At 53.3% G+C, this 20,787-nt stretch overlaps 1 protein-coding gene across 1 annotated transcript; it reads right to left on the bottom strand.

The window, feature by feature from the left end:
* Window positions 1-5,284: 5,284 nt before the first annotated feature.
* On the bottom strand, window positions 5,285-20,399 carry IL23R (interleukin 23 receptor). The gene is made up of 14 exons (XM_052802277.1): window positions 20,308-20,399; window positions 19,229-19,522; window positions 18,938-19,061; window positions 17,838-18,022; window positions 17,516-17,661; window positions 16,650-16,791; window positions 15,648-15,730; window positions 15,184-15,385; window positions 14,021-14,242; window positions 13,266-13,349; window positions 9,780-9,830; window positions 8,856-8,952; window positions 7,521-7,611; window positions 5,285-7,053 (listed from the first exon to the last, which is right to left on the bottom strand). Exons 1-14 carry the CDS (start codon window positions 20,363-20,365, stop codon window positions 6,433-6,435), a joined length of 2,400 nt encoding a protein of 799 aa, XP_052658237.1. The 5' UTR covers window positions 20,366-20,399; the 3' UTR covers window positions 5,285-6,432.
* Window positions 20,400-20,787: the final 388 nt, after the last annotated feature.

Raw genomic sequence — 20,787 nt, 5'->3', positions numbered from 1 at the left:
GGAAGGAGTAGTGTTTGTTTATTTCTTGTATTTCCTTGGTAATACTCTCTGGAGTTCTTGATTTTACCACATTGTCTAGTCCAGCTTAGGAAGAGTTGTTGTGACGGTGTTTGCATCCCTGCTCTTTGAAAGGCACGCCGTGATTCTTTGTCTTCACTTTGTGTTCAACATAATGCCATTTTCTTGTGTCAGCAAAGACAAACAATTACTAAGAAAAACCCCACACCAATATTTTTTCTGCCTGCTTGAAGGCCTCAGAGGTTCATAGACTGCTTTCAGCCTGGCATCTCTTACCCCGTAGGCGGGTCACTCTTTCAGGCCTGCTCTCTTTTTTTAATTTCTCTGAATATCTGTTGGTTTCTCGCTGGTTTTGGTGATGAGGTTCCAGAAGAGAGTACAGTTTCTAGATCTGATTGTACCGGGGACCACACAGGCAAGGTTGTACAGCACCACTGCACTAAATGAGAGGTCCCTGGCCACGCTGTCGGCACTGCGTTGCTCTTACTGTCAAAACTGCGGTCACATTCTGTTGCAATTTCATATTTAGTCTGCGTTTTTTGGCGATGCTGCCAACCCTCCATCATCGGCCGCTCCCCCTATGGTCGAGAAGGTCTCCGGTTCTTCGGTGCTGAGCTTTAGCTGCCGATCTCAACAGCTGATAACCAGGGCAGCAGGGAAGAGCCTTCTCAATAGCAGGGCCACCACGGACGGCTGAGGACAGGGACTTCTGGAGCAGGCAGAGCCAGCAACGCCGACCCGTGGTACGTCAGCCCGTTGCGGTCACCGCCCCAGCGCGCGGCACCGCAACCAAAGCCGTCGTAACGCTTGAGAAGCTGAAAGAAAGTAACGTGAATTCAGCGTTGAACATAGGAATAAACAAAACCAAATCACAGGTGTCGTTATTTGCAATTGCGATCCCATTTACCGCGCAGGACCGTGGCTCCTGTCAGCGCCGTGGAAGAGGTGGGACCACTAGACGTGGCTGAGGGGACACGACGGCTCAGGCTGGTAGGACCGGCACGGCTGCTGAATGTCAAACCACGGCCCAAGCCCATGCAGCTCTGCTTCCAGCAACCGAGCTTGGTCCGCTCATTCCCGCTGCCTTTCTTGCTTCAGCTTCTTTAATGACTTTCAGCTGCTTTAATGACTTTCAGCTGCTTGGATGTCCAGTTCCAGACAGCGGAGTTTTGGTCCGTGGCACTATAGTAATATTGAAGTTACTGCTACAGCAGTAGAATGGGCAATAATTCACTGCATGTTTGTCTGTCTTCAATATTGCAGGTAGTCTGTGCGCTGGCTCCGTTAGTTTTACATCCACTGTGTGTGCCAGCGATTCTCATTGAATTTGCCTTAACCCAGTGGGATGAAATCAGTTAGTTTGGTAAACGCAACTGCTCTGCCTCCTCTTGAATGCATAACCGAGCCAAGGAAGGCTGAATTCACGGGGAGAGGATGGCTCCAACCGTGCCATTCTAGAAAATCCTATAGACTACATGCGAGACACAGCGTCACCCTGCATCCTTTAAGAGGTTAAGAATTGTGGGTTTTTCTAATATTCTTGTGGCAAGATTAATTCCTCTCTGTTAAGGAAAGGCCTGGCTGGTTTGGTAAGCAGCAGTCCTGAAATCTGCCTCGATAGATCACTTCTATAGTTTGTTTTCTATTCATTGTATTCAATGCTTGCTTTGATCTTTTATCCGAATCCTGCTCCCATTGTTTTACAAGTGATATCTTCATGGGATTTGACTCTGTGAAGCTGACATTCAGTGAAGCCAGTCAAGACACAAACCACAGCCTCGCTTCACACATCCTCTTCTATGAAATGCAGCTTTGGTTTCAGTCTCTGCTGGTGTGCTCAGCCCTTCCACCCTGTGAATAACTCCTCGTCTTCCCTCTTAAAGAATTAAACCTCCTGAAGGCTAAGGAATGTAAGAGGCTGTACCAAATAGTGTGATTTTGAATGAATATTCCTGCTTCTGTTGTGCGGCTGTTTCATCTGCTGTCATTTTTCCATTGCTTTGTTTTCAGAAGGCTTTTGCTGATCCAGGCATTTATTTGCAGCTTTGCTCACAAGTGCTGGTCACAATCTGGGCTTTGATCTTTTCTCTGTACATTCAGAAATCCCCGGAGGTCTACTGTTGTTATTTAGCTTTGTGAAACGTTAAAGTTTTGAATCCAGTATTAGCCTCTGCAGCGTATTTATCTGCCACTAAATCCCTTCCACAATTTCCTGACAACCAAAGGGTTACAAACATTTCAGCATGGAGTAGTCTGGCAAATGTTCGCGCAGAATAGAAAGGAGTAGCGCAAGATTACTCAGAAAATGTTTCTATTACCTTCATATTCTTGTAGTGTTCCTGTTACCAAATGCTATATGGTGCTTTCGGACTTTAGATCCCGAGGCTTTTCCAGAGGTAGTAATTGTTACTACCCAGACTCTGTGGATAAGAAATGGAGGCAAAGCGACTTGGTGAAGGTCATGCAGCCAGCCGGTGACTAAGCTGAGGCTAAAACCCAGCTCTCCTCTGCTTCAGACACCAAACCAGAATGAATGCTATGTCCCCCTGCAGAAAGCACGGTAATGGTGGCAGAGCAGCAGCATAAATGATTTAAAATTATAGGTATTGATGCACATTTAATGCATCACTTTTTATTATGTGCTAAGTTTATTTATTATTTCTTTATTATGCATTTCGTTTAATAATTTTCAAGCATACTTTTTGAAGAAGGGTGGTAAACAACAACTCCCAAAGGGAGAGTGTCTCTGGCTGACCTGCACCATGCTGCGGGTAACTCCTCTGCCTGAGCCGAGGGCTTGTGCCCGAGCAAGATCACAAGCTCACGCCTGATACACCTTGCACCGACGCGAGGGGATGGAGATAAGAGCAGGCAGTGGATGGCTCTGCTGTTTTCTGAGCCTGCTGAAGCTTTGAAGAGCCTACACCCACTTTCTTATTTCTTTTTAGTTTGTTCTCTCTTTCCATTTGTATAAAAAGATCCTTTTTACGGAGGTCGTGTTAGACCTGTGAATAGCAGCGAGAGGGAGTGTTACAGGAGAGATCAATGCTTTTTGGTGCATGCTGTCTGTGGGTAGAGGCATTACTCAGCGTATGCTTCCTTTATGTGCCTCCAAGGTATATAACCCCACGTTACAATGAAGCTGAACAACCCCTGAAACTCACTGCCAAACTGACAAATAACCTGTCAAAATTGCTGGCACAAGATATGGCTGCCAAGAATATAACCAAACTTAGAAAAAGTTTAGAAAATACTGATATCAGGAATTAGAGAGCATGTAATATTTGAGGGAGGGAGAATAAAGCGACGTCATGATTTGATTCAAAACGCTGGGCCATCGTATCTTCAAGGGCTGCTCCCGATGAGGATCTCAGTGTTGGGCTTGCACGCCTGTAGTGCAGGACGCTGGTTTACATCCCTAAATACCACACTTGGCAGAAAAGAAGGCACAGGCGGGACGCAGAGGGCTTTCCAAGGGCAAAGACAAACTGCAGAGCAAAGAGTGCATCTGGCAAGTAAAAATCTGAAACCGAGGACATGATATGGCATCGGGGTATCGGCCTATTATCAAAACTCCTGCTGTCTTCACGCACCAGTCCGTTTACCCACCGATGCGTTCATTGCCAGAGGTGAGCACCACACGTATCCATCCCAGACAAAGCCTGTCACCTCTTTTAAACTGTTGGTAGATAGAAGCACTGTCCAAATGGGTTAGAAGGGAGGGAGAGGGGGAACTGTATTGTATATTAGAATAGTTCAGTTGGAAAAAAAAGAGATGTATACATATATACACACACACACATATATACACATATATTTGTGCCCTTCTCTTTCCATTTTCTCCAGTAACCAGTCCATATTTACCAGATGCATCCATGCAACCGTCTAAAGGAGAAATATTTCTTTCGCCCCCCCCCAAGAAATCAGCGGGAGCTTTGCCACTGATGCAGCACACGTGCACGGTGAGAGCAGGGCAATGTCTCATCCCTGCACCGCTGCCTGCCGAGAGCTGCTGAAGAGGAGAGGAGCTGTGCTCCTCTGGCCACAGATATATTTGCAGGTATCCTTCCTGGAGCGAGTTAGCAGGGCTGGAAATTCAACCAGCGGGTACCTGAAATGTAAGACCAGGCTTTCAGCCTTGTTCTCTGACAAGATGAGCATTTTCACCCACCGGGTTTGGTAGTTCGGGTGATACAGGCAGTGTGAGTCTCAGGATGTGGACATTGAAAAAAATACCTTCCCCACCTCACATTTGGGCTGCTGATAGTATGTGGCTGTTCTTTTACAATTTCCTTCCTGCACGGGCGGCAATCACTAATTTTAGACTCGCTTACATGTAAAAGTCACACTTCTGGCTTGGAAACAGTTCGCTGCTTCTAAAGAAGAATCCTACCCTGCCTTGCCAGGTAACTACTACTCTGTACACACTTAAGTGACAGATTTCTTGGGTTGTTAAAAGGAAACAAGTACAGCGCACAACAATGTTGGTTTGAAGGTATCCAGGAGTAAACAACAAAATTGATCCATTTTTGCAACAGCTGTCAGAGAAGCGCATACAGTGCCTAGCAAAAATAGAAAGAAATATAATCTCCAGGTTTAGCAGTGCTACTGCAAGAAGTGATTTCATAACACTAAAGTGGATAACTCTAGGTAGGTAATTACATGTAGGTTAGCTTTTATCTTAGCTTTGCAACATTTAAGTCTTACAAAAATTTGTCATCTTGCTCTTGTTATTTTACAGATTTTTGGTAATGCACGGTCAGATCCTTTTGCCTTTTAACGTGCTGGTGTTAGCGTCATTCTTACAAGCCACGTTCCCTGCAAATATTCCCTGGGCTGTGCGTGGCCGGCTCAGTCACCCGGCACCCCGTGAGCTACGCAGGCTCCTCGGCGAGCAGAAATCACACGTACGGGTGTACAGTTCAGAGGCCCTTTGTGCTATTTGTTGTAAAGGGAGACTCAAAGCTATATGCAAAGTCAATGGGATTCTTGCGAGCGCGCCGAGCTGCTAGCAGGGTATATCGAAGCCCCCGGTCCCTCCCGTTAGCGACGACGGGAGCCGTGTGCTCTTCGCTCCTTCGCCGGGATGCGAGGTGGGGAAGGCACCGCTGTCTCCAGCCGGAGTTTTTGGGGCAGAGTTCCCGCGTCGTGCCGCAGACAGCCCCAAAACAGCCCGTGTATGAGCTGGGGGGAGCGTGGCTTCGCCGGCCTGCGGAGGCTCGTGAAAGAGAGCCTTGAGCGTGCGAGGGTGTGCACGAGCGTGCACGAGTGTGCGGCTGTGGCACCAGCACCCTTCCCCAGCCGCAGGCAGCGTCACCTCCGCCGGCTGCGGCTCCAGACCGAAACCAGTCTCTGCTGGGAACTAAGAGGTAGGAGAAAAGGACCGGCAGAGCAAGCCTCGCGGAGAGCAGCGAGCGCTGAGGCACTTTACAGAGGATCGCAAACTTCTTTTATGCTTGTATTCCTTAAAAGCATTTGGAGCGTTTCCTTAAAAAGGTGTGGGTGATCAGTGAACAGATTTGTAATCCAACCTCTCGCATTTCCAGGGAGTTTCTGGTTGCTTTAGAAGCGTTTTTGCAAGACAACCTCTGAAGTCCTAGGCAAACTTTGGAATGATATCGCAGGTGCTCAGCAGGAAGGAGACTCCTGTATTTCATTTTCTGGAGGTCAGAAGATCCAAATTCCCCGTCACGTGCCTAATAAATGCCATTTCGCTGTGCCACATTGCACTTTACACAGCAAGGCTGAGGCGCTGACAAGCTGCTGTGAGATGATAAATCCCTCACCCAAAGTGAAGAATCTGTCCAGTGACCAATTTAAAGAGATTTTATATCAGCCTGGCAGACGATGAAGGCTTGTTCTTACCTGATGTGGTTTTTATTATTGAATGGGAAAGCATATGAAATTGGGTTATTCTGTCATACAGAAATGAGTTTGTTTTCTTGGTATCCATGTATGCTGTATGATATATAAATCCTCCTCGGTGTAGTGTCTCTGCATTAAGAGTCATCCCAAGATACGTTACACGCTTCTGTCAGGATGTCTAAGGGATCGTTTTATCCATCCTAACTGCAGTCAGCTCCAGGGAGGAAATGCTCCAAACATTTAGCAAGAGAATGATTTTGAATAATAATTGAAGCATATTGCATCCTGCAAAAAATCCCCTGCTCTGTATTTCAGTTCTTACGGGAATCCAAGTTTTATGGGTTTTATGCTTGTGACAACATGAGGTAAGTTTAAAATTGTGATTTACTGGCCAAGGCATTCCAGGCAGCCACAAGAACTTGTAGTCGATTAAGAGGGCAAATTTCAGACTTGGAGTTTTACTCCAGTTCTGCTGGTTGCAGTCTCAAAGGTTGATACGTGCCATGGTCACCGCTTTGGGTTTTTTCCGATCACAACTACAAATTTCTCTCAAAATAATCTCCCGATGCTTTGCGGAAAGCAGGTCTTTATATCCACCGACTCCCCGTTCATGGCTCTCAGGCAAGAGACCAGCTCGTCGGGGACCAGCGTTTGCTCTTGAACATCGCTGGCCAGCGCGTGTGCCCACTGGTTCTCCGGGAGGGAGCCGTGTCCCCCCGGGGCTGAGCCGAACGCGTGGCTTTGCCCGCTCCGGCTGTTGTTTAAGATGAGGTTGATCTTCTCCAGCAGACAGATGGGGTGTCCCCCTCCCTCCCCGTCCCAGAGTTGGGGAACGGGGCTCGTGTAGTCTCTGAAGAAGACGTTCGTCTCCGGTTCTGGGAGGGGTGCGGGGGGCTGCGTTTGGTAAATATTGGCGGCTACGTACCCCAGCGGGTTCCCGTCGGACACCTGAGGTTTGTAGTCAGTGATCTGCTCGGGGGTCGTGATGCTGGCAGGCACCTTGCTCCCCGGGCGCTCCCCGTCCGCGGGGACCTCTCTGCTGGGCTTCCTTCTGGTGGCCACGTTCTTGTACTCCTTGTGCGCTGGCACCTCCTCGATTTCCATAACTGTGGGGTCACTGGTGTCCAAGAACGGCTCATGGAAGCTGCTACTCGTGAAATCACTCTTTTCCTGGAAAAAAAAACGATGAGCATGGTAGCAAACCGGCAAATTTTACCAACGGGTGAGCTACCATTAGAGCATCCCGAGGAAGAAACGGGGCAATGACTTGTTGTCTTCATCTCGTCTTCCTTCCCACCTCTCTCATCCAATCCCCCCGGTGAAAAGGACCACAGCGAGGTGGACGGGAGAAGACGGGGAGCAGCTGTGCCCGTCTCCATGCTCCTGCACGCACTTCAAGGGCGGCTTGAGTCAACTGGGGCCACTGAATAAAGAGTATGTTGAGGCAAAGTTTAAAGACCTCAGCTAAGCTGGGCTCCCATGCACCTTGGAAATGCCTGGGAAATGATTCCTGATCAGCTCCTGGTCCCTTAGACCTTAATCCTCTTCCCACCCCTGTTTCTCACAGCTCTGGAGCAAGCTTTAATCTAAGGGGAGACAAGTGAAGAAAAGCTGGGAGATAATAATAGTGCAATTACCTGGAGTGACTTTACCACGTTGCTGTTTTCCATGTGGGGAAAGTCTTCAAACAGCCATTTTGGCAAAAGCGACACAACGATGGTGCTAATTCTTTACCAAAAAGAAAAAAATAAATGCCAAGACGTTAGTCCATTTTATTAGTCACTTATTCTTCATGCAGGATGAAACTGTCCCCCGGCAGGAGGGGCACACAAAGCGCACCCATCCTTCAAGGATGGCTTGGAAGCCCCAGGTTTACCCCATATGGGTGGGTTTCCCCGTTTGAAGTCTAGGTCTTTGTCTTTCGACCGTACTCCCCCAGGTTTGATTTGTGGCGGTGCAAACCTGAAGCTAAATTACCCTAGGTAAATCCCTTATGTAAAACTTGTCTGGATGTGAAAATGTTGCTAAACTGGGGGGGGAGGACCAAGCTATGTGTATGAATCGGAGGAGGCACGTTTGCCCTGAGCTGATGAAATCAAATACACAGCAGTAATGAAAATTGATTTTCCTACAGCCAAAGCTGCTGCAGAAATGAAAATCATTTGCAAGAGATTTTAATTTCGCTGAGCTTTGCTGACATCCTGGTGCATTCCTGCGTTCCTGGGAAAATACGCAGTCCCTGTTGCTGCTGAAATGCCCGTGTTTCACAATGACATCGAGAGCAGAAGAATTAGGCTGGGTTCAGGAACCAAAAGAGGCAGCCCTTCGACATCCTCTACCCCCAGGTCTCCTCTCCCCTATTTCTTGTTTTGTCGGGAAGATCCAGCCAGCAGCTCTGTGCCACAGAGGCCACCCATTCCCCTGGATTTGTGTCGGGGACAACAGCGCCTGGACTCCTGGACATCCCTATTCCAGCTACTGGGCAAACTGGGATAGATGAGTGCTGGTTTGCGAGGGTGCCTGGCAAACAGCAGTCGGTATTAAAACCAGTTTTAAGATCCTCCCCGTTGAGTTTTCCAGCTGCTCCACTCTCCAGTCTCTGCCTGTCCCTCAGGGTCCAGGCGTGAGGGGCTTCAGCATCCCCTCCTCAGTCAAAACTGGGAGTAACAAGTCCTAGGATAAAACTTACCTGCAGGGGTTATGTTTTTCCTCACGTTTTCTACCCCCACCCTCATATCTCTGTAAAGGCTGGCCTTTACAGAGGAATGATTTTTTACTTTTTTTGTTGGTCTCTGCCTTACTGTAGAGCGCACAAATGTCTTTTCGTATAGCAATCTGCTTAATGGGTAAAGTTGCCCTCAGTAGAGGAGGCTGCAGTGAAAGGGACTGGTTTCTGTAGTTAATTTTAAAATATTCTGGAAGAAGAGTATGAGTTGAAAATAAGGAACAAATCGTGGAGGAGAAAGCAATACCTTTTTCTGGCTGATTTTTTAAACATCAGAATTAACAGAACAGCTGACAATATGACCACGCTGACGCCCAGTCCCAGGAAAACTCCAATGTCATCATCTGAAAAAGGATAGAGAGGAAAAAGGTCGATCGGGTGGCCCTGCTCCACCCCCCCATCTGCCACGAGGTTCGTTGATGTAAAGGGCAGACCTTTGCTAAAACAGCCTTCAGCGTTTCACCTGCCCTTTTGCTCCTCAGTGAAAAAAGCAAAGCCATAACAAAAGCAAACCCAAAACTGCCGTCCCATCCGCGCTGTGCTGTGACCAGGCACTGCAGCCCCTTCCCCTCGCAATCGCCACGCCGGGGGGGTTCAGCCAAGTAATTCGAAGAAGCGTGGTCACGGTCTTTAACCATTTCCTACGCAGCCTTACTACCTCCAGAAACGCTGAAGTCAATTCTTCAGCTTACGTTGGTTTTGCTTTTGGTTTAAGTACTGCAACAGATCATAACGTAACCTTTACCAGAAGATGTGCAAACCAGAGCATAACCGAAGTCAGAAACATGGATGGGAAATGCTTAGACGAGTCTCTGGTTCAAACTGCGAGATTGAAACAGTCTATTGCTGGTATGCTACGTGTTAGCGTTACCTTGTATTTTCCTTGTTTTCTTATCTCCTACTTGTCGTAATGTACATTACACTATAAGTCTCATGAGAAAGCAAAACTTAAGGCTTGCATTATGCGGGTGGTATTCATCCATGAGAGCACTGCAGCCTTTCCTGCCATGTGGCTCATGTCCCCACCGAGCGCAAAGTTGCTTTTCTGACTCCTCCGAAGCGTAAAAGGGAGCTTTTGCTTCCCCATCGCCAGGTGCTGCTCGGGCTAAAACTTCCACTTCTGGTCAAGGAGAAAGTCTGGCTTACCAAGTCTGAGCTACTATCTTCTTACCATGGGAGGTCTCGCTGTAGGTGCTGCCCAGGAGCTGGTCCTCTGAAGGGACTTAAACAGAGAGAGGAAAAAAGTGTCCATAACTTCATTTATAGAGGACAGTGGGTGACATATAGAAGCTATGGCTTATTTTTATTTTGTTAATATTGTTTAGAAAAGTAAATAATGGTATAATGAGAAAAATAAAGCCCCCTAAAGTAATTAGTAACTCCAGCTCTGGCTGGACTCTACTCAATCTCCTATTTCTCAGAGATCCAATTAAACAAGACGTTGATGAACACATAACACCAATTACAAAACATCTTCTACGCACATCGCTCCCCTCAGCACCTGAAACAAGAATTTAGACTTCCTGAGGAACCGTACATCATTTTTCACGAGCGCCTACAGATTATTTCCCAAAGCGTCTGACCCCCATGGGACTGAATTTTCTGATGGTATCCGTTTGTGTGACGGGCTGTGCGGTGAGGGAAGATCTGCAGCTAAAGAGCCTGCCATGGCAAGAAGCCTATTTTTGCTAAAACAAGCAGCAAGCTTTCTTCAGGGGGTCACCCTGCAAGAAAAAGGGTCTCTGCTGGGACGTGCAAGAGCAGTTTCAGCAAACACCTGTCAGGAATGGAAGCAATGCAGCTGATCTTCCCTTGGGATGGGGTAATCTTCCTCTCCAGCCTTGCTCCCTATGATTTGGCTATGTCTTTCAGTGGCGGTGAGCATTCCTGATGTGGTTGTGGGTCCGTGTCGGGTTTGAAGGAAGGGAAATGCCCCCAGAGCGGCTGGCAATATAAAGGGCCCCTTTTGCAGAGCCATCCGTGCAAGTACAGCTCGCACTGGGTTTTCCCAAGACAGCAAATTGCCAATACTGGGAAATCTGGGAAGGGCAGACTCGCAAGAGCATCTTTAGAAGTACAAGAATCCAGGTGCTTTACGAAACCCCTCATCTACACGTCTGAAAACTCCTCCATACCCTTCATCTGGCTGACTGCTTTAGGAAAAATCCTGCTGCTCCCCATGTTTGCCTCTCTGTCCCCGAAGCCGGCTGTCCCAGCAGGGCAGGGACGAGAAGCCACCCCCTCCGCAGAGGGGGACCGTCACCCGGCTCACGGCAAACGCCTGCTCGTGGCAGCAGAGGGCTGAATGCATTTAAGCAGAGGATCAGCATTAATAAGAGAGGCAGCTAGCACCCTCACCTACAATCACAGAGCTTCAACTGGCCGAGACAATTAAGGATATCCAGCTTAATATATCCTATATATATAATATATATATAATAATATCCTAAACAACACAGGCCACCTGATTTCAGCCAGTGATTTCTGCAACAGAGTGAGTAACCCATCAGTTGAGATTGGTTCAGATGAAAATGAGTGAAAACCTTTTGGAATTCACAGCCTTTAATGAATGAAACAGCAGCGGTCAAAGGACGGAGCTTATCCAAGCCTGGTGGAGCAAGCCCCGTTCCACTTCTGTTTGGTACTTGGTTTGCAAGGACCAACGGGAATCCAAGGCCAAATGCAATTTCTGCCTCTCCAAAGGGCAAAAAAATCCCAGTAAAAAGTACTGCCTTTGATTTTGTGCATTTGAAGCACGTGCATCTCCTAGCAGAGCTCCTGGAGTTCGAGTATTTCAGTTCCCTAAGTAGAGCGTGTTTGCAGTACAAGCCCACTCAGCTGGAGTGCGCTGCAGACGCTGCAAAGCATCTCTCGAATACATGGGATTGTGGAAGGCAAGTGCTGGAGTACATTATTTGGCAGCCTGGGAATTCAGCTCTTTGGGGGGCAGGTGTCACTGGCACATTGAACTGGTATAAAATAACAAAAATTAACATGATTACAGTAATGCCTTCCTGACGATGGACAGGCTCAATCTGAATAAAGAAGAATGAGGTTCAACCTGTGGGGTCAAGCTGGAGGACTTGACTGCGGGTGTCAGCCGTGGGTTGTGTTGGTGCTTTGGAAGCAAACCTTGTCACAGACACGAGCTTCACTGCTGCCTCGTGTTGGCACTTCCCCACATAAACCCCCAAGCTTTGTTAAAGGAGTCTGTGCAACCACTAAGGATAAAGTCTCTATTTTTAAGCATTTAACACATTTCTAAGCCATTCGCTGGTGCAAAGGTTAGAGCATCCTCCCTTCGACGCCCAGCTCTTCCCCCTTCCGCGCAGACGGAGACCTGCTGCCGAGATTTAAGCCCACTTGAGGATCGGGACCCTGGAAATTCATGTCACCAGAGCTGGAGGTGCCCGAACGCCGGCCTGCCCAGAGCCAAAGACTGTCAGCGTGTCTGTGACGATAACACCTAATTGCCAGGGCTAACAGACGTGAACAGCCCGGGCCGAATCGGTCAGGAACATTTGTTTCCATTTCTCGGGAAAAAATTGAATAACTGCCCTTCTCAAAGCCACGAGGGGTGCCAACCAGAAACACAGAGCCGGTTTGTCACAGGGAAAGTATCCGAGCAGCTTCAGATAACCCATCTAAAATTGCATCCCAGCATGGGACAGTGAACTGATGACATCCTCAGGTGTTACCCCTGCCTGCAGCTACAGCCCGCTCTGTCAGGGCAGGGAGGGCACTAACAGGTCTTAATGGCCCTAACCAGCCTCACCTAGGACCCCCACCCACACCCCCTGCCCCGGGGCTATTTAAGCTCAGCTCTGGGTTATGAGCTGTGTTGGAGGAGCTCTGGAGGTCCTAGTACTGGTCCATGGACCTGCCCAGCCATCGCTGGATGCTGCGTGCAGCATCCCTGCCTGCAGAGGGGTTTGCCTGCGCTGTGGTGGCCGTGGAGCAGGTACGGTGGTGCTGGGAGGGTGCTCAGCGCTCGGATGTGGAGCTGCGTGTGGGTTATCCTGGTTCACCTGGGGGAGGACCAGCAGCGGGATGGAACGGCTCAGGGAGCTCAGTGTGCCCAGCTCCTGGGGACAACCAAAGCCAAGGCACGCAGTGCTTGAGATGATGATAGTCCTTACTTTCCTTTGTAAATTGGCCTATGCTCTTACTTAAAACAGTTTCCAGAACTGAAGCCTGCCTGCTTCCCACTCCAGGTAAGAAAGGGCAGGCTGCAGCTTGGCCGGTTGGTCTCTGTAAAAGTTGTTTTCTATGTTTCGGTTTATCCGTAACATTTTATTGTCAAATGTGCAAAGCAGCAACCTCATCTTTTCTATCACAAAAAGGGAGCATGAGTCCATTGGTGTATCTTGTGAAGTAAGACGTGGTTCTCGTGTGCATTAGATCTCTAGCTCCTGCGCACAGAAGGCTTTCATACAGATGCATTGATAAAGATCCCTATTTTCATGTCCTGCGGCCAAAAGGTTTCCATCTAGAGCCCTGCTTTCCTCTGGTCAACGGGAAGGGTTTACATCTTGTTTCTAAAACCAAGTCAGTCCACAAAGCTGGCAGGCTGTGGGCACACCGAGAATGAAACGGCCAGCTGAGCTCCGCAGCTCTATTGCAGCAAGCGGCAGCTTTTCCACCCACCTGCGCTTACCTTGGCCGGAGCTGGGTTTGCTGACTCCGTCGGGGTAGACCGCATATACCGACACGTTGATGCGACCTCCTGGTACTGCCTCTTCTGGAAAGAAGAAAGATTTGCCTTTAAAATGTATTTGTAAGCTGCTGTGAAAGCTCTCGGCTTGCTCAAGGGCTTGTTACCGAGTGGTGAAAGCTGATGGAGGTGGGGGGGGGTCCCCAGCTCTGAGCCCTTCCCCTGGGGAAAGGCACTGCAGGAGCCATTCCCACGTGTGGAAGAGCAAAAGCCTGGCTAGGAAGTACCCCAAACCCAGTAAACGCCAGAATTAACGTGGGGAGCCGGAACGGAGCGGGACGGGTCCTGAGACGTTTGTGCTGCTGGGCTGGGGCTGCGTCAGCAAGGACCCGCGGGCTTCGTTCTCTGGGCACGGAGGGGGGGAGAGGTGCTAAAGCACGAGCCTTGGCGCATCCAGCGTTGTGCCTTCCCTCTCGGCATCCTTTAAATACGCACGTCCGTCTCCTCCGCGTGGCTTCCCTGCCTGCCAGCTCTCTTGTCGCTTCGTCCTCTTTCCCTCTCACCTTCACCTGGGAGACCCGATCCCGACTGCCCTCGCTCCTCCTTGCTCCCAAAGGGCTCTTCGCGGTCCCGCTCTCCAAAAACTAAGCGGCCAGGGGCTCAATTTCCCATGAAACTCTGCCTTTCTAATATATTTTAGCTGTATAATATCCTGACGAAGCACACCAAACAGCGAAATGACTCCTGGAGTATCTTACCTTGGATGTACGTGTGTGTTTCCTGGCATGGGACTTTCTTCCAAAAATATTGCTCCTCCTGGTTATACTGGGCGGTGGAAACCCACTCCACTATGAACCAGAGCGGGGACCTCCCGCTGCGGCGGGGGGGCTGCCAGGCCACCGAGATCCTGCTCCGGTTCTCGGGCTTCACCTCCACAGCCACCGGTGCCGGGAACTCTGCGGAGAGAGATGGAAAGGGGGCTGTCAGCCCAACCTCATCTTTGAAGAGCAGAAGACTCGGAAGGGTCAGCTAAACCCAGGTAAAATGTGCCTTTCCTGAAAATGTTTAAGGATGAAGAGGGAACAAGAAATTCTAGAATGTGGTGGGGTTTTTATATATATATATATATATATATATACACACATAAAAAAATCAATACCTGTATTTTTATATCTATAAATCTATTTTTTTATATATCTATGCTCACACACACATATCGTGAAAGCACATCTTCAGCTTTGTCAAGTCTCATCTGAAATGCTTTACCTGTCATTTCTTACAAGAAAGGCGCATGATTCTGATAAGTATGAGAGATTAGAGAATTTTTTCCACCTTATTTCTCTTTAGTTTCTTTTTAGTCATATATTTGTCCTCAATTTGAATGGGACTTTCCCCTCCCATTGCTCATTAAAAGAGACACTTTTAAAAAATAGGAAAGTGTGGTTATGGGGAAAACCACACAACCTGTGGTGCAGGGAACCTAAGGTGGCCCAGAAAGGAATTTTTTTTTTTTTTTTTTCCCCCCTCCCTTTCTGTTTGCAAGGACCCAGCTCCCAGTTGGGGCTGTCTCCCTGCCAGAGGCAGCAGGAGCTATTTTTGGGAGCACGGAGCAGAGGAGCACCCTTGCACTGAGCCCGCTGCCCGGCGCAGCCCTGCCAGCCGGCACAAACTGATTTTTAAGCTTGTTGCTGCAGCCTTCAGAGGCCAAGGGCTGAGATACGCGCCTGCGGAGCATCTCCATCGCCGGGGGATGCCGGCCTCGTCCGGAGGACGCTGTGTCCCCTCGGCGAAGCGGGCAGAGCTCCGCCGGGGCTTTTCCCTGGCTTTAAAGCCGTGCACGCACAACCTGGCATTTTTCCCCTGCCCTCCTGCTAAAAGCCGGTCTCTGTTAAAGCCGCAATTGCTGTGTACGAGATCCTACCTTCTCGGCCGAGGGTGATGCTGGCGGGGCTGGAAGCCCCCCTGGAGTTGTGAGCGGTGATTTGGAGGGCACGGGCTCCCGGGGGGACCAGGACGCTGCACGCCGTGCTGGAAGTGTTGCAGAGGACCATCGCTCCCCGGGGGCTCTCGGCGGTCACGGTGTAGCCCAGGATCCTCCCGCGGGCATCCCGGGGCGGCAGGGGCTGCGAAGGGCCGGAGAGACAGCCCCGCGGGGACGGCTGAGGGGTCTGACCCCCAGCAGCCCCCGCGCAGGACAGACGTCCCCTCGGCTGGGCGACACGGGGATGGATTTTGCAAGAACGGAGAGGTTTTGCCCCAAGGACACGTTGGGGTCTCCTCTTCCCCCCATCCCTTTGGTCCAAGGGCATCACCTTCCACCGCCTCTCGGCGGGGGCTGTTCTCGCATGCGGAAATTTCACAGGAGCCGCCAAAAAAAGACTTTACCTTGATCAAGACCGTCACCTCGCGGCTGCCGTTCGAGAACGCCGGGCCCAGCCGCCGCCAGACGTCGGGTGCCGCGGCGGGGGCTGCGGGAGGAAGCGTGGGACGTGGCGTGAGCATCCGAAGGGGAACCAGCCGGGGATCCCACCCGTGCGTTGGGGCTCCCACCCACGGACGCGGCTCCCACCCACGTGCAGCCTTCGCAGAAAGCTCCGCTGCTGCGGAGGGGAAACGGCCCGGGGTTCAAACGGCAGCGAGCGCCGCTTTTTAGGGCGAGCGGGTCCCCGGCTTCCTCGCTGCAACCGGGATGTAAGGGAGGGCATCGCTCCTGGGGCGTCCCAGCCCGCTGTCGGCCGAGATAACGGAGCCGGCTGCGTCTAAGCTTCATCCTGGTGTTAGCAACCGGGATGCAAAGAGGGGAAGGCAACGAGGGATGTGTTGTATGACCCAAGACAACACGTCTTGGTGGGACGCCTTGGCTGGTGTGACTTTTCCACCTAGGGCAAGAGGACTTTTCCCTGCTGCCGGGGAGCAAGCCAGCTACCAAAGACGGATACGCGTATCCCATCCCTCTTTCTGTACGGAAAAACCACGTGCCCCTCTGGCGTTTCTCCAGCTCCCACCATACCGCCGCAACCTGAGGAATCTGCCAAAATCACCGCGACCCGCAGCCTGCCGCGGTGGCCGGGAGCCCTCGGAGGGCGTGAGACGAGTTGCCAGCTTGCGACAGTGCTCAGCCCTCGGCCGCAGCGTGGGGACGGTGGCGATGCCGCAGCATCGTGCCCGACGTCTGCCCGCAGCGGTCTCCGGCAGCGCGGGGACGTGCAGGCTTCCACGCCGCGTACGTGCCGCGCGCACGCGTGTCACTGAGCTAACTCGAGCTGCCCGGCATCCTGACCTTGGGCCGGGTCCCCGCAGAGCATCTCAAGGAGCCGATGGGCTGCTTTTGGGGGGGAAAAAAAAAAAACAAGCCCGCAGGGAGGGCAGCGCTGAGGCCGAGCGTACCTGCCTCGGGGGTGGTGTAGAGAAAAGGGGTGCTCCAGGCGCTCCAGGGGCTGTCGGCGGGGCTGAGCCGGCACCGGACCTGAAACGCGTACTGGGTGTTACTCTGCAGGTCGTGCTGCGCCGTGCCGTCCCACGCCTCCACCTGCAAGGGAAGCAGGGTGCTAGGTGGGGAGCGGGATTCCCACCCCCCCATGCCGCTGCCGCTGGCCCCAAAATGTAAAGCGGGAGCCGGCGGCGGTCGCTGCCTTCCTCTTCGGCGTGGATGGGGACAGGCAAGGTCCTCCCCGAGGACGCGCGGCCGGCTAACGCGCTGGGCAAGCTGGGGTGGTGCAGCGAGAGCCCCCGGCCGGCTACATCGCTGGGCTTCTGACCCCACGGCAATTTGGGGGGGTTCTGGTGGGTGCTGGAGGTTTCCGAAAGGGGCCGGGTGGAGCTGTCCCGAGCGCGGTCGTGTCTGCGAGAGTGCGGGGACGACCGATGAAGCGTGCGTGCGCTGAGCAGCCCTAGAGGATTTTCTGCCTCCTTGCAGAACTAGATAACGTTTGGAAATATTTTGAATTTTGCCCTTTTGCTTAAAAAGCAGAGATGATAACCCTGCCTGAAAGGCGCTCTGCCCTCTCGGAGGGCATCGGCTGTTCTGCCCCGACAAAGGTGGGGGGCTGCCCACGGCCGGGGGTGCGTGCCCCCCCCAGGCACAGAAGCAAAGGGGTGGGTTTTAAATGACCCCCCCAAACGCTCCCATTGCCCGTGGATTCTTAGGGCTCTCCAGAACTGGTGCGTCTCCTAACATGGGGCAGCTGACACACATGGATCTGAGTTGGGGGGGGGGAGTTTTTTGGGGGGGGGGGGGTCCCATGCCGTCTCACATGCCACGCCAGGGCACCCGTGGCTTTGTGTCGCTCCTCGCAGCGCACGTTCTCCAGCAGCGTCTGCCTCTTCCAGCGGATGGTGGTGGTGGGAGGCGACGTCTCCGTCGTCTCGGCGCCGGCGACCAGGGGTAGAGCGGGAACCACTGCGGGGAGAGCCGGGAAAGCGTGGCTCAGGGGGGCCGGCACGTCCCGGGGGGGGGCTGCCTTCCCACCCCTCAGCTGCATTGCCCGTGCATCTCCCTAAAGCGACATCTCAGCGCGGCATGTATGGCCACGCGCAGCGCAGCTCACGGACGGACGGACGGACGGATGGACATACCGAGCTCCTGCAGGTCGAGGTGCCGAGGCGGCGAGCGGGCAGCACCCAGCGCGTTGCTGGCCTGCACCCACGCCGAGTAGCGGCTCCCGCCACGCAGCGCGCTCAGCGGCACCGGCAAGCCCGCGGGGAAGACCTCCTCCTCATCATCCTCCTCCTCAGCATCCTCCGCCACCGCCGTCCCCACACTGGGAATCAGAAGGCAGCCCCGGTCAGAGCCTGGCCCGGCATCGTGCACCCGCTGGAAAGGCAAGCCCGACTCTCGAGGGGTCACAGCTCGCGACTGGGGCACAGTCATCTCCAAAACTGGGGTTTGTCACTCTTAAAGCGAGCTAGAAAGTAATTGCCTTCGGTTCTTGATGTTTCTGCAGGGCATTTGCATTTTTGGCGTAGGAGGTGAACTTTCTCAGTTCTTTCTGGCTGCACGGTTCAAAGTTTGAACCTAAGCAAATTTAAGCAGGCAGTTAATCACTTCACAAAGCCTACGTATGACGGGATTTAATGCGTTTACTTTAATAATTGAGTCAGATTAACTTTGAAAGCCTGCCAATCTTGTGTCGCGGGTGCTTCGGTGTCAGACATGGCACAAAGCATCCCGGGCTGGGTAGGAAGGGCCGTGGCACGCTGCGCAGCAGCCGGCATGCCTGCTTCAGGCTCGAGCTTTTGTACTCTGCTGGGGTTTCGGTTTCGGGGTTTGGGCAGCGTTAGGTGCACACCGCCGGCTGCACCCTCTCCGCACGCCCTTTAACTCGGAGAGAATCAATGCATCTGCCAAAAAGGCTGTAACGCGTTGCGACGTGATGCAACGTTTCCCGGGCCACTAGTAGCACCGAGCGCGTAAGGTCCACCCTGCGGAATCAAACCCGTGGTTTCGCACGCGGTTTGCAAGCAGGGAGACCGGGAAGACGTCAGCTTTAGAAAGCGTAAGTAGGGCACGGCGCCCGCCCCAATTCACCGCCGGCGGCAGAGCAGCCCCGGTGTCACCCGGCTTCGTGGCCGCCGCGTGCCACGCGCCGGCTCTGCCGGTTACCGCTCTCCTTCCCCCGGCCGGGTGGTCGCGTCGCCCACCCCGCGGCCCCCCACCCCGTCCCACGGGACCTTACCTGCGCAGGTGGAGGGTGTAGCGGGTGCTCAGGTGGGTCGGCCGTCCCGCGTCCCACGTGCACGCCAGGCACCCCGAGTGCTCACGGATGGTGCAGGTCAGGTTGCTGGGGGGGTCCGGAGGGTCTGCGGAGGTGAGGTTAGGCAGAGCGTGCTGACACCCCCCCCACACACACACACTCCGAGCGGTGCCAGATCCAGGCTGCTGTAACCCCCCCCCCCCCCCGACCTCCTCGGTGCTGGCGGCTTAACAAAAATCACCAAAACCCCGTAGCCGTGGGGGGGTTACTCACAGCCGGCCAGGACGTGGGTGCCGCACACCAGCCGCTGCCTTTCGTTGTCGGAGCAGCGGGCTAAGCAGGTGACGGTCCTGAAGGGCGTTCGGAAATCGCGCAGCTGGAGCCGGACGGTGCTGCTGTTGAGGGGACGGAGGGGACCCTCGGCGAGGCTGTAGTTGAGGAGGATGAGGAACTTGGCCCAGGGGCAGCCGAGGGTGGAGAGGCAGTTGATGGAGACGTCGGAGCCCATCCGCACCACCGGCGCGGGCTCGATCCAGACGTGCCCCGAGCACTTGATGTTCGCGACACCTGCGCCGACACCCGCCGCGTCACGCCGGCTCCGGGTGGGCGTCCCACGGGAGGAGAGGATGCCCGCAGGCTGCACCGCTCCGCACGGGCGGTCGCTTTGCCGGGATGCGGGCGGCGGCGTGGCAGGACCCCGTGGCAGGGGGGGCTGCCGGGGCCCCCCCCCCCGGCCCCCTCGCTCCCCTCATCCCCCCCCCAGGATGGGGATAACCCCCCCCCCGCCTTCAGCAGCGACCCGGCACCCGGTGACTCATCCCCTCGGATCAGAAACGGCTGGTTTCACCCATTTTAGGTTTTGCTTTAATGCTTAAATGACTGCAGGGAAATAACCCGTAGTCTTGCGAGCTCTGATCCCCCGAGATTAGGGCGGCAGCCCCCGCGCGGAGGCACAGCCTGCCCTTCGCTATCAGATGAGGCTTCTGCAGCAGCCCCGGCAAACCCAGCTCGCAGCCGGTATCGGGCTCGATCTGGCCTTCCTGGAAAGGGTGCAGCCGCGCTCCGGCTTCGTGTGCGCGGAGGCAGGGTCACACCGCTCGTCGCAGCCGGTGAAACGCCAGCGTGCTTCAACGTGGCTGCCCGTGGCCGAGGATGCAAGCAGGGAAAAGAGGGTGCTGCAGGGCATGGGACCCCCCCCCCCCGCAATGCTAAAGAAGCGCTCCCCCCCCCCGCCAAATCCATAGCTATAGCCCTATAATTTTCCTACTCCCACTCCGATTCCCCAGCAGGGCCAGGGCGTTCGCTCCGGCGCTCAGCGAGGGCGATGCCGTAGCGGCCGTGCCGCCGCTTACCTGCGCACAGGCAGCAGAGCAGGACGTGGAGTGCCAAAGCCTCGCCGGACCCCGCCATGGCCCGGGCTGCGGCCGCTGCCCGCACCTGGCATAGTCTGGAGGGGGAGGAAAAGCGTGAGCTATCCCACCAGCCGCACCGCTGCCCGAAACGGCCGGGTCTGCCCTCACCCCGGGGATGCTCAGGGATCGCGCCGGAGGTGGCCGTGGGGATGCACGGCGAGGGTTTCGTTGGGGATTTGGGGTCAGGGGGTCGTGCCAGCAGTGGGAGCACAGGGAGACGGGCTCGCGGGCACACGGGACTCAGCGTTTCGGGTAACGGGCATCCCATCAGCAGAGCCCAGTGTCCAGCCCCCGTGAGCAGCCCCGAGGCCGCTTTCCCCAAGATTCCACCTCTGGTGACATTTCTCTTAGTTTTCATAGCTGTGAAATTTCTCCAATCCTTTCCTTATACTTACACGAACCCGTACGTTCATGGAGTTC

The sequence above is a fragment of the Harpia harpyja genome, chromosome 11 (genome assembly GCF_026419915.1).
Source record: "Harpia harpyja isolate bHarHar1 chromosome 11, bHarHar1 primary haplotype, whole genome shotgun sequence".
Lineage (NCBI taxonomy): Eukaryota > Metazoa > Chordata > Aves > Accipitriformes > Accipitridae > Harpia > Harpia harpyja.
The sequence above is the reverse complement of the archived record's forward strand: the minus strand, read 5'-3'. Positions and strand labels throughout refer to the sequence as shown.